The sequence below is a fragment of the Trichoderma virens genome, assembly GCF_000170995.1.
Source record: "Trichoderma virens Gv29-8 chromosome Unknown TRIVIscaffold_81, whole genome shotgun sequence".
Taxonomy (NCBI): domain Eukaryota; kingdom Fungi; phylum Ascomycota; class Sordariomycetes; order Hypocreales; family Hypocreaceae; genus Trichoderma; species Trichoderma virens.
In genome coordinates this window covers 749,397-761,668 of record NW_014013668.1, presented here as the reverse complement: position 1 = coordinate 761,668, position 12,272 = coordinate 749,397, and the positions used below count along the sequence as shown (strand labels likewise).

The 12,272-nt window shown below is 46.7% G+C and overlaps 5 protein-coding genes across 5 annotated transcripts; 3 read left to right on the top strand and 2 right to left on the bottom strand.

The window, feature by feature from the left end:
- Window positions 1–2,622: 2,622 nt before the first annotated feature.
- TRIVIDRAFT_47764 (uncharacterized protein) lies at window positions 2,623–4,564 on the top strand (the record flags this gene model as incomplete). The annotated part of the gene is made up of 2 exons (XM_014098931.1): window positions 2,623–3,013; window positions 3,078–4,564. 2 exons carry the CDS (start codon window positions 2,623–2,625, stop codon window positions 4,562–4,564), a joined length of 1,878 nt encoding a protein of 625 aa, XP_013954406.1.
- Window positions 4,565–5,267: 703 nt separating this feature from the next.
- TRIVIDRAFT_68777 (uncharacterized protein) lies at window positions 5,268–6,557 on the bottom strand (the record flags this gene model as incomplete). Its single annotated transcript, XM_014098930.1, has 1 exon — window positions 5,268–6,557. The coding sequence occupies one exon, from the start codon at window positions 6,555–6,557 to the stop codon at window positions 5,268–5,270; it is 1,290 nt and encodes a 429-aa protein (XP_013954405.1).
- Window positions 6,558–6,965: 408 nt separating this feature from the next.
- Window positions 6,966–8,446, top strand: TRIVIDRAFT_209800 (uncharacterized protein; the record flags this gene model as incomplete). Its single annotated transcript, XM_014098929.1, has 2 exons — window positions 6,966–7,954; window positions 8,035–8,446. The coding sequence occupies 2 exons, from the start codon at window positions 7,026–7,028 to the stop codon at window positions 8,147–8,149; spliced, it is 1,044 nt and encodes a 347-aa protein (XP_013954404.1).
- A 742-nt stretch (window positions 8,447–9,188) lies between these two features.
- TRIVIDRAFT_48080 (uncharacterized protein) lies at window positions 9,189–9,806 on the bottom strand (the record flags this gene model as incomplete). Its single annotated transcript, XM_014098928.1, has 2 exons — window positions 9,189–9,656; window positions 9,711–9,806. The coding sequence occupies 2 exons, from the start codon at window positions 9,804–9,806 to the stop codon at window positions 9,189–9,191; spliced, it is 564 nt and encodes a 187-aa protein (XP_013954403.1).
- An 856-nt stretch (window positions 9,807–10,662) lies between these two features.
- On the top strand, window positions 10,663–11,955 carry TRIVIDRAFT_193168 (uncharacterized protein; the record flags this gene model as incomplete). The annotated part of the gene is made up of 3 exons (XM_014098927.1): window positions 10,663–10,701; window positions 10,894–11,482; window positions 11,537–11,955. 3 exons carry the CDS (start codon window positions 10,663–10,665, stop codon window positions 11,953–11,955), a joined length of 1,047 nt encoding a protein of 348 aa, XP_013954402.1.
- Window positions 11,956–12,272: the final 317 nt, after the last annotated feature.

The window sequence follows — 12,272 nt, the reverse complement described above, 5'->3', positions numbered from 1 at the left end:
CATGCTGCAGTATGGCAATTAATATAGGGACAGTTTGTAGGCACATGAGTATTTAGCACTCATCTTTGCTTACCTACCTAGGTAGGTAACCAGCTCTAGAAAGGCGGGGCATTTAGTCTCATAATAACAACCTGAAATTACATATTAACCGTTGCTAGTCACAGCTGTAACATGTAATTCATAATAATAAAAAATACCTTTATTTTTAAACCGAGCTAGAACTATTCTAATTATACTTCAAACCCTTAGGTACATGAAGGTTCCCTAGTGTCAGTAAGATAATTGGGGTCACTTACTTAATGTAGAAAAAAGCCTCCTATATTAACATAGCCCTGCTGTGTGTAAGCGCAGTGAGATCGAATTTACAATGCTACTGGTGGGGAGCTTGATGGTTTAGGCAGGTGGGTACGAGTAATTGAACATTGTTAGACGCTGCCTGGACCAACACGAGCGCAGAGTGATGTAGTCCCGGGATTATAGGTGCCCTGCTGAGAGAGGTGAGATTTGTGACCCAGTAAATCGTATTTTTTGATCGTGGAGATCTATCTCCGTATAATATTCACCTCTTCATCGGAAAATAATTTTACCTTGACATTGTATGATGTATAGAGACGTTGCGGAAAATGAGGACAAAACGCCATCGTTATCAAACATAACGCATTACAAATAAAAGTCGGAGGGGCAACAATTTCCTTGCTGTGTACACTGCATGTTGGGAGAAGTTTTGATTAGCAGGCTGCAGAATTCTACCAATCGAGATGCCGCAGGGGAGCCGAATCCTACCACTTCAGCTGTATAAATCACTCAATACTAACACCACCACTTCCAAAACAAGTGCTGTATCACTATGGGTAATAATTTGTCTTATCGCTTGCTATTTGTTATGTGCTATAGAATATGTGCTGCGCTCAGCTGGCCTATGGTTTCCAAGTTGTCTATTCCTTTCCTCAATTGGCACTACTATAAACATATAGTCTCTCCGAGAAAAACAATATCCAGGATCTCATAGTAAGTAATGGTCATTATGCTCATCTGAGATTTTGTACGCTACTAGTATAATAACACTTACTCTATCATTTGCCTTCCGTCGCTGTTTCATAAATCGGTTCTACACACTCCCCACAGCCGGAACTGTACAGGTCAATTTATTTTTGCCTTGCTTATAGCCTAGTAATGCCCGAGCCTCTTCAGGTAGCTACCTACCTACCTATTGTACAAGTGCTGTCCAGAACCCCCCGCGCGTAGGTACCTATGTTGTGGAGCCTCAGAAGTACCTGTGCGACGCCCCACACCCATGGTCAAAACAGCATAGGACCCGGACCATTCAAGTTAAGTAGATTTCCTTAATTTGCAGGAGACCTATGGAGTAGTGCACTAAATTTCCAATAGCAACGGAGGGTACTGACTAAGAGGTCTATAAAATCATACTGGTATTTTTTATTGTTTCACAGTATCTATAAGTATACAGTTTGTCAGGAAACCTATATTTACGTGATTTAGTAACCTCTTTCCCTCAGTGCCCTATTAAGAGGAATATCTTGTATTTTGCTACCACCCATGCCGTATCATTTCAATACCAAAGGCGTTCCAAGTTCGTTGAAGTATGTCTCGCGTTGTTACCCTTGTTCGTAGCTACATAATTAGGCCAAATTGCGTCAACCACCTACAACCTTTCTGGACAGGCATATATGCAGTATGCAGTATTTGTACCCTCCATTGATCTCTGCGCATTACTGTTCGTTACATCACATTGGTGGGTGGAGATACTGAGAACGATTGGCTATGGCGGCGCTTAAGCCGTCCGAGGACAGGGGGCTCTTCATGTCAGACCCCAGATAAGAGTAAATCCGCACCCAATCGCCGAGGGAAAGGTTGATGTGAGTAATCGAACTTCAAACTCCATACGGAGTACTCCGTACAGGAGCTCTATTCAGCTGGTGGCGTATCTGATCTGTCAATGTTGCCATGCCACAGTCAGCATCTGCACATGTAAGCTTTCTGTGGACCCCGATTGTACAAGTAGGTCCTGTGAAGCCTTGCGCAAGCTCTTATTGATGCATTCGCGGCGTCAGCATTCCTGCAATGAATTTCTCATCTACCAGTCATTTGTTTGTCACCAAAAATGTCAGACAGCCCCTGATCCTTCTCGCACTGGACGCGGCCGCACAATCCTTGAGATCAATAGCGCATCTGGAGTACTGTAGAAACAGCGCCGAACAATTCGGTGGAGCCGAAGCTGCCGATCATACCCCAGAGGACAGGTCCACTCTCCGCATTCCCTGTCAAATCGGAGGATGACCTGTGCGGCCAGATGGAACATGGGGCTGCCGAATGGCTGTGCAACCATATTCGGCATCTGCCGCCCCCGATATGCCTCTTCTACCGAATGCCAAGGCTGTGCTACAGTATCGGACATGGAACGTAATGTCGGCCTTTGGTAACCTCAGTTGAGCCGCTATCAAATCGAGAGCTACTGGAGAACTATCAGCTGAGCTCGCTGAGGAGTGGAATGTGGTTCATTAATTGATATAACATTTCGCGCGAATTTACTCATGTCGCAACAACATCTTTGGCGGTCCTTATTCAGATTTTATCCAATTTTGTACATACCTTTAACCTAACATGTCTCAGCTACAAGGACCTGATTACCCGCAACCTCTTGCACCGCCAGCCGCTGATACGGTCTGCTTACTTCACCCTTTGAAGGCTCAGAATCTTGATATCAAACGTATTGAAGCTAAATATGAGGAAGAGCGAGCCAAACGCCTTCGATCCGATGGCATAGCACAGTTTCAATCCGCCAAGGGCTCATTTTCTCGATTTAAAGATGACATCGGCAGGGTTCCGATAACCAGGGAGAGTGTCACTCGCGAAACAAAGACATTGATTGTTGGAGGTGGATTTGGAGGTGTTATAACGGCAGTTAAGCTGAAGGAGCAGGGCATACATGATTTTGTCATGTTGGACAAGGCGTCAGGATTTGGTGGAACATGGTACTGGAACCAATATCCAGGTTGGCAATCCTCCAAAACCTTCACGTGGCAATAGCCATATTGACATTCATGGTTCGTAATTAGGAGTATACTGTGACGTGGAGTCATACGTCTATCTTCCTTTCTTAGAGGAGACTGGCTATCTGCCCACGACTCGTTTCGCATCTGGGCCAGAAATCCTCGAACACATTGGCCGAGTTGTAGAGAAATGGGACCTGGCATCGAACGCGTATCTTCAAACACAAATAACTTCTATGCTGTGGGACGGCAAAATTTCTCGATGGCACATCCATACAAACCGATCTGATCATTTCATTGCACAGTTCGTTGTCATGGCAACTGGTACGCTTCACGAACCCCAGCTTCCTGGAATTCCCGGCATTGATGAATTTGAACGCCCTCTTTTTCACCTTGGTAGATGGGACTATAGCGTCACTGGCGGAGATAGCAAAGGAGATATGACAAAATTGGCTAATAAGACGGTCGGAATCATTGGCACTGGAGCATCAGGCGTATCTGTCATCCCCATGTTGGCCGAAAGTTCTGGGAAACTTTTAGTTTTTCAGCGAACTCCGGCAACCGTTGCTTTTCGCGAAAACTGGAAAACTGACCATGATTTACTCTCTAACCTAAAGCCAGGCTGGCAGAGAGATCAAATGGACACTCTCGCCAGTGTGCTTGAAGGAAGCATGTCAGACGTCGAGGTCACGGCGCTAGAGGGTCTGGATGTTCTAGCCATCCGAGGGCTGTTCCAGGAAGCCAAAAAAGCTGGAGTAGAAGTGAAGCCAGAAGAAATACCTGAGTTGATGAAACTGGCAAACATACGATTGATGGAACGTCTTCGCAAACTTGTGGATGAGACGGTAGAAGACAAGTCGACAGCAGAGAAGTTGAAACCGTGGTATTCGTTTATGTGTAAACGACCGGTTTTCAATAACGATTACTTGGCCACATTCAATCGGCCGAATGTCAAATTGATCGACACGGATGGAAAAGGTGTATCTTATCTCACAAAACGAGGTGTCATGGCTAATGGACAAGAGCATGAGGTAGATGTTCTCGTACTTGCGACAGGCTTTGAGTTCTATCTGGCGTCAGACTACGAGCATCGAACTGGAATCAAGATTGTAGGGAGCTCAGGTAAAACACTCGATGATGAGTGGAGAGAGGACGGACCTAAGACTCTCTTCGGCATTCACCTTCGAGGCTTCCCCAATCTTTTTAATGTTGGAGCTGTACAATCTGGTGTAGGAGTGACTTGGACGCACACCACGTACGTAGCAGGAGAGCATATCGCTGAGGTCATCGCAAGTGTGCTGAAGAAGGGACGCTTTGAAGTGATTGAACCAACAGAGGATGCTGCAGCGGACTGGGGAAATCAGATAAAGGAAGGCGGTGAGATGAAGATTAACTTTCATCGAACTTGTACTCCCAGCTATTACAACGCTGAGGGAAAGCCTGAGCAGTATTCTGCAAGATGGGGAACGTATCCCAAGGGAATGACGGAATGGACGAGGATTCTTAAAGACTGGCGAGAAGAGGGAAACATGAAGGGGATTGAGAAGCAATAAGAAGCGCTTCGAGGACTGGCTTGTGACTTTCGACTCTCATATCTTAGGACCTTTAGTCCACTAGCGCGTACATAGATTCTTTAGTCTCGCTCGTGGAGCCAGCTACCGTAGCCTGGGCCCTGGTGGAACATATACATTGAGTCGCTTATTGTAATTCGAATGAAACTCCTAGTCGCCGCTAAGTGAGAAAAAGGGTCACTGTGGTTACTTCGGGTATTATGGTACCTCATGCGACCAATGCGTGCGACTGATGAACGGCGACTTTTGCAGCGCTGAATCATCTCAGTACCTGGATATGGATGTTTTGGTCCATTTTTTTTTTTCATTATAGGATTGTTAGTTTCTTTTCTGTTCCTTTGCTATATAGCTTCTTCTTGACTACGTAGTACATATACTTTTAATTACTCAATTACACCGCAACCTTCACATTTTACGTACCTCCGTGCACCCAATACGGAGCTGATTACCTTGCCTGTAGCAAATTTACGTCATAGCTGAGAACAAACATGAGAATAATTCCAATCCGAATTTGAAGCTCTGAATATAGAAATAGTAGATAAAATATACTTATTTCGTTCCTGTTGCCTGGTACATATGTAGTTGGCAGGCTAATGAGAACCGAGGCCACGACCCCCTAACAATATGACATAATGTGAGATTCTGAGCTCGTCCAGCATAAAGTGTTCAATATTTAATGAAATGTTCAAAGAATTTGCTGCCTCTGTATTCCAAAATGTCGATCTAAGAATTTGAATGTCTTCTGGTTGACGAGCTGCATTGCTCCCATCTTTGCTTGCAATGATCCCTGCCCAGGAGTGTTGGCCATCCACACCTCCTTGTCCACCTCTGCTTGGTGCTTCAGTCCGCTTATCACGCGCATTGTGTGGCGGTTAGCTTCAATGTACAGAGACTCAGAAGCACCGGAAACCAGCACTGGGCATTTGACGCGGTCAAGATAGCTTTTATCACCAGGGAGTGTCAGGCTATACCGCTTCATCTCTTGCATGATGCTGGCTGGCGAAGTAATTCCGAAGAAGGTCCCAGAAATGCTCACTTCCCAGCGCATCTGGAATGCCGACCACATGCCCATGTGGATGAAGAAGTCGACAAAGCGGTTGCTCAGCCACCCCCGCTCCCACGCACCGATAAAAGCTGGTGAGACGTGCGCCGTCACGAAGTCCCACATGCTGTAGACAGGGTCGATGGCAACACAGGCCTTGATTCGCGGGTCGGCAGCGGCACGCAGTGCGAAATAGCCGCCTAGGGATGCCCCGGCAATTGCAATGCGCGAGACATCTAGATCGAATTCGGGGTGGGACTCAGACAGCTTCTCGATGTAATTAAGCACTGAGCTGACCACTACCTCCCAGTCTGGGCGCATTTTGATGTCGTGACGGCGGAGAGTCAGACCTTGTCCAGGCCCTTCAAAAGTCAGGACGGCGTAACCCAAGTCCGGGCCCACTGCGGGATGCATGTAGTAGAGTTCCTCTTGCAAGGCATCGGCGCCGCCTGTGGCAATCAGTACTGGGATTTTGCCAGATGTACGTCGATTCGGAGGGGGTAGGTAGAGGATGCCGGGGAAGGAGATTTTCTCGTCAAAGGGGATAGTCAGATATTCCACGCCACAGTCGAAGAGGGCCGTAGCTTTGCGGAAGAGTCCGTTGACCTTTTCGCAGACATTGACGTGGCGTGGATCGGGACGGTTTGGCCCGTCTCCAGGTCGCATGTAAGCAGCTGCTCGAGTATAGTTGGACGCCCTAAGATACGCCCGGCGGGCTGCAATTCGATCACCATTCTCGCACGCTTCCTCGGCCAGAGCCTCCGCTCTCCGGGCTTGGGTTGCCCATGCCTTTTCCCAGCTGCTTGGGTCGCCGTCCTTGATTTTGCCCACAGCCTCGAGCACTTCCGCAACATCAGCACCCCCATGAGGGGTCATGCCTAGAATGCGGACCGTCTCGAAGTGGAAGAACTCTCCTTTGAAGAAACGATGCATACTGAAATTCATCTGATTGCACTAACACGAACATCAACAACATGCGGAAATGAAGCGTCCATTGCAAGTCTTAAGCCAACTTGCCAGGAGCCTTGGCAAGTCACGGTGCCTATTTGGGAGGTTGGTCCTCGGCTTGAGTAACGACGTAGCCTGCCCCACGTATCACCGATTGAGGATCGGAAATGCCGTACATGCATAGGCACAAGGGAAAACGGAAATACATGCGCGGTTGGATGCGTACTGCATACTAAGGTACCTAGGTAGGTAGTAATCTCAACAGGAGGTACGAAGTACTTCGAAGTCCTTCGCTTCAAGTGGTAATGGGCGTTGGATAAGAGCAGCCCCTCCTTTCTGCCCAAAAAAATATCTCATCTAGAAATCTGTCCTCTCATATCTACACTTTGGGAATGCTATACTGCCGAGGAAGGGATCTCAATAGTATAGAGTTGACTACAGCAGCTAGACTTCATGTCATCTCCCACTAGTATCACGGCTACCGAAGGCCCCGGCGGACCACCACTTGGAGCTAGCCAGCTCTCCAAGCTTCGTTGGGCAGTGAAGAATCCACCTTCCGACCCGAAGGTGTCATTCACAGGCAAGACAGTTCTCGTCACTGGCGCAAACGCCGGTCTTGGTTTCGAAGCCGCCATCAAATATTCTGCTCTCGGGGCCGACAAACTCATACTTGGTGTGCGATCGGTTGAGAAGGGAGAGGTAGCAAAGAAACAGATCTTGGAACGGACGGGCCGCAAGAGCGACACAATCGATATAGTCACGGTTGATCTCATCGACTATGCCTCTGTTCAAGCTTTCGTTCTGGCATTGGAGGCAAAGACTGACCATCTCGATGTCGCATTACTCTGTGCTGGTCTAGGCAACCCCTCGTACGTTAAGGCTGCGACTGGCTGGGAGATGGCAATCCAAGTCAACGTTCTTTCTACTGCCCTCATGGCGATTTTGCTACTCCCCCTTCTCCGAAAGACGGCGGCCTCCGGTAGACAGCCTCGTCTGACCTTTGTTGAAAGTGTGGGACACGAGTCTGTTAAGAAGGAATGGTTCAGTGCAACAGGAAGCCTGTTGAAGGCTTCTAATCAGGAAGAGGGATGGGACGCTGCCAAAAGCTACTCGATGGTCAAGCTGCTCGGCATGGCTGATATGGACCTAGTCGCACGAGCCACTGCTAACAACTCTTCAGGCATTATCGTTAATGCTGTCTGTCCCGGATTATGTAAAACTGATCTGGGTCGAAATTTTAATTTGGCAACCAAGGTGTTTATGGTTCCCTTCCAGGCTGTATTCGCCCGCACTGCTGAGCAGGGAGCACGATCGCTTGTGAGTGCTACGGCTCTTGGTCCTGAGAGTCATGGTAAATTTTGGAATCACGATATTTTATACCCGTATGTTTCCCATTGCTTTCCCTTCCCGCAAATTTTCTACTCTTTAATATCCAATTCATTCTGACTCTTCTGTGCTTTAGCATGGGTGATCTTGCTCGAGACGAGGATTTCATGAAAACGACCGAGGCAGAGATACTTGAAGTTATCGAAAAATTGCAGCCCAATGTGCAGCAGATTCTCAACGGTACACGGTAACTGGGAGTACTATCTTTCACGCCTCTTTCCGTGGGAGTCCAAGGTTAAAGCTGTACTTAAACACTAGTTTATGGATTATCCGAGGGCTACTCTGGGCAGATATTGGACTTTGGAATTTTTTTGTTTTCTTTTCCATTGTTTTCACTTCCCTCCCTTGAGATTGCACCCGATTTCTAGGAAAATACAAGGTTCTAGAGCCGCTTCGAAGTGACTGGCTGGTTTGATATTTTTGTTCAGCCCATGATTACATTTGTTGGTGTGATTTTAGCGTTTCTCTGAATACGGCATAATATTTTCAATTGTCAATCACTAGGATGTGACTTTTAAAGTGAAAATTTGCGGGTTTACTAACGCCCGGTTGACTTGGATGAAACCTTTCACCTCATCCATGGCAGCTAGCTTAATGCTTAGGGTGATAGCCTTCGAGTCATTTGTGATAAGGTAGATTGAATAGTTAATGCTACCTCTGCATTTGACGATGACAACAATACCCTAATGTGTGGCGTATGTAAATTAAGTTTGCATCTGATACAACCTGCATACCTGGCGCCCGCTTATTGTATTATTTTCTCCCACAGCTGCGTCGTATGAAGCAGTCAGCTTATTACACTTGACCGAGTTGGGCTGCCTGTTTCAACCAGTTCATCCGAGTTGCTCGGGCGTTATACTATTGATCCACCGAGGTCATAATGGGGCATGTAATATACATTCCATGGTGACAGGTTCATTGGCCAAGTGCGGCTGTGGTTCATGCATTCGAAACCTAGTTCTGAGCTGAGCCTTGACTCAGCCGAACATTCGGCAATTCCGAATCCAGGATAGAGATCCGCCAACGGAAGCTGTAGCACCACAATTCACTACCACTATTCCCCTGGAGCTATTTCGGCTTTGTCCAACAGGATGCATCACGTCGCCCAATCAAAATTTTCACCAGGATGAAAGGATACAGCAAATAGATTCTTTATCGCATGAAGAGGAGGCAAATGGAAAGAAGGAGAGAAAAGGGAGAAGAAAAAAAGGCTCAAAGAGGTCTAAATATTCACTCTGCAGGTACCCCAATGTAATCGTGAACCATTGTAGCTTTCTCGACAAGATCACCCTTCACCGTCGTGTTGTACTTACACAGTCGTCGCTCCCCATCAATTGTCTCGAATCCCCATACAGTAGTCGTCACCCAGCCCATATTCTCGCTCTCAACAACTTCTACTATAGCTGCATGTTCTTCATCTACGCTTTCAATGTCCCTACCAAGAAGTTGCCCCGAAGTAAGAGCATGGAGGCCAACGTAGTCGCAGTGCATAGTAATTTCGCCAAAAATGGGCACCGTATCAGTGCGCTTTTTCCCGTCAACAATGTATTCATTTTTAGTATCAAACCCGCCAGGTCGAACGGTCTGCTTAAAGCTGAATTTTGTCGCTGTTCTGTCGCTTTCTACTGGAAGCTTTATGTATTGGAGCTCCAGATCCGCCCAGTTGATAATTTTACGAACTATCCAGGGAATTCCTTGCTTCTGGTAGTTAGCTTATTTCCGTCTGAACGCTCAAAGCATTGGCAAACATACCAGAGCAAAAGTAGACTCTAGAGAGTCTGACAAAGACCGATTGAGACGCCATCGCCCCGTGACATCGAGAATGTTTGCTTCAATAGGAGTTGCCATTGTGTGTTAAGCAGGACCAGATATGTGTAGAGTTGTGTCTTTTAGAATCTGTGTTAATGGACTAGAAGAGACATATAGCCACTCCAAAACCCGCTTTTGAGGATGGAATTTCCATCTCGATCGGCTCCCGATTATTCAATCGGCCGACAAGATCCGCTTCCGCTCGGTTTGTACATCGGAGACGCCGGTTTCACCTCAAATCCGACCCCTTCCATTATTGAATGCCGTGTCTAATTTTATAATCAGGCAATATCTGGCGAGAATCATCGAGGACTCTCCCAACTATTGGTAGATACTCACAGTTATTCCTCTTTATTATTTCAAAAAGCGCCACGATGATCGGTTTCCAAGTTATACAAGACCTGCAATCCGAGTGTATTCGACTTCAAGAGAACTATTTAGTGATCAAGCAAACGTTTGCGGGTCTTCGTTTGACAAAATGGCAGATTGCTCGGTTGATTGTAGCCCAAATTCTACGAGATACCTCACCACGAATGTTGATTGGAATATCCATTGCGCTAGCTCTGTTCTTTATTTGGGTTACTAGGATGGTTTTTTTCCCCTCACGATCTCTCAAGAGGCTTGGCATACCGCTCGTGGGGAAATCCAAAGGTAATAAGATGGACTTTCGTAAAATGCTGGAAGATGCAGCCATAAAGGTGTGTTACCAGAGCTACCAGCCATAGTAGTGTATTTTCAGGTTAATATCTCTGCAGTATCCCAACCGCCCATTCCGCATCAATGCCTTTGGGACAGACTATGTTGTCTATCCATCAAAGCAATTTGATGAAATCAAGCGTCTACCAGAGTCGCAGGTGTCCTCACTTGAATATCTCAGAGAAGCTTTCCATGCGACATGGTCCGGTATTCCCCGCCACAGCGAGGAGATGATGAAGTATGCCAAGTATAATTTCTAATCTGCTTAAATAAACCTCTAATACAAGGGCCTAGAGCGGTTTCAGTTGATTTGGCACGTGCGATCCCATCTCTGGTCCATCAGCGACAACAGGACTGTGCTTCGTCCTGTGAAGCTGCGATCGGAAGCTGTGTCGAGTGGAAAGAAATCTCACTCTACGCCATATCACAGAAAATTGTCGTATCCACGAATTCGAGCGCTTTTGTTGGTAGAGATTTGGGCACCAGCTCAGCATGGATATCCCACGTCGACCGATTACCTATGGCTGTGGCCATCCCGTCTATTATTGTTAGCCTTTTGCCGGGTTTTATTCGCCCCTTTGTTAAACCGCTTCTTTTTGCGCCTGCTATCTATACGCGATATATGTTGGGGCGACTTCTAGGTCCCGTTATCAAAGAAGACATTGCAGAATACGAAGCAAGCAAGGTGGAAAAAAGGGCTGTGGCAGACCCAAAAGAAAAGGGGAAGGTTGCGTTGACGAGCTGGCTATTGCGCCGATATACCTCCAGCCCGAAAAATGCCCTCGCCAAACTTATGGAAGATTATATTAACATTTCCTTCGAGTCTACTACTTCCACAGCTGGCACGCTTTTCTTCCTGCTTACTGAGCTGGCTGATGATCCAGCTCTTGTAGATGCCCTGCGAGACGAGATTAAGACAGTGGCCCCTGGTGGGCTTCTGCCATTTACTCACCTTAATGAGCTCAGAAAGCTGGACAGCGTTATGCGCGAATCTGCTAGAGTTAACCCTTTCAGCCACAGTAAGATCTATGTGCCATTATGTCATGAAAAGCAATTTCTGACGCAATTTCTAGTAATTTTATGGCGAAAGGTGATGCAACCTCTCAAACTCAGCATAGGGCCTGAGTTGCCTGTCGGTACAAATATTTGTGTAGATGCCCATCATATTAATTTCTCGCCAGACCTCTGGGAACGGCCAGAGGAGTTTGATGGACTTCGACACTATAGAGCTCGTCAGAAACCAGGAAACGAACAACGTTTCAAATTTGCCAACTTAGGGTCAGATGCTCCCGGATGGGGGGATGGTTCGCAAGCATGTCCAGGAAGACTTTTTGCCGATAATACGTTGAAGATTATCCTTACCCATATCTTGATGAACTACGACTTCAAATTCCGCCCCGGAGAGACAAAACCCAAAAAGGGCAGCATGCCAAATGGCTCTATGTATCCAGATATGGGTGCGAAACTGCTTTTCAGAAAGCGCAACCAGTGATCCATGCGTCTTTGAACACGGGAAATATAGCTGCCGAGGCGCATGCATGGAAGACGTTATTCATGTTCAAAGATAGAGCAGATAGTTTACTAGAAATTCTGCCGTAACCTCAGATATCTGAACAGAAACTTAAGTTAAATTGCGTAAAGAACCCTCTTATCGAGGCTATATTTTGCTTGTATATATTCCTTTCCATTCCGCCTCATTGAAATGCGGCCGTCACTACCTCAACAAGAAGTCCAATTTTGTTATATTATTACCTTTCGCCATCAATTGGTGATAGGGGACTCTTGCGCTCTGTTCCTTTAAAATCAAGC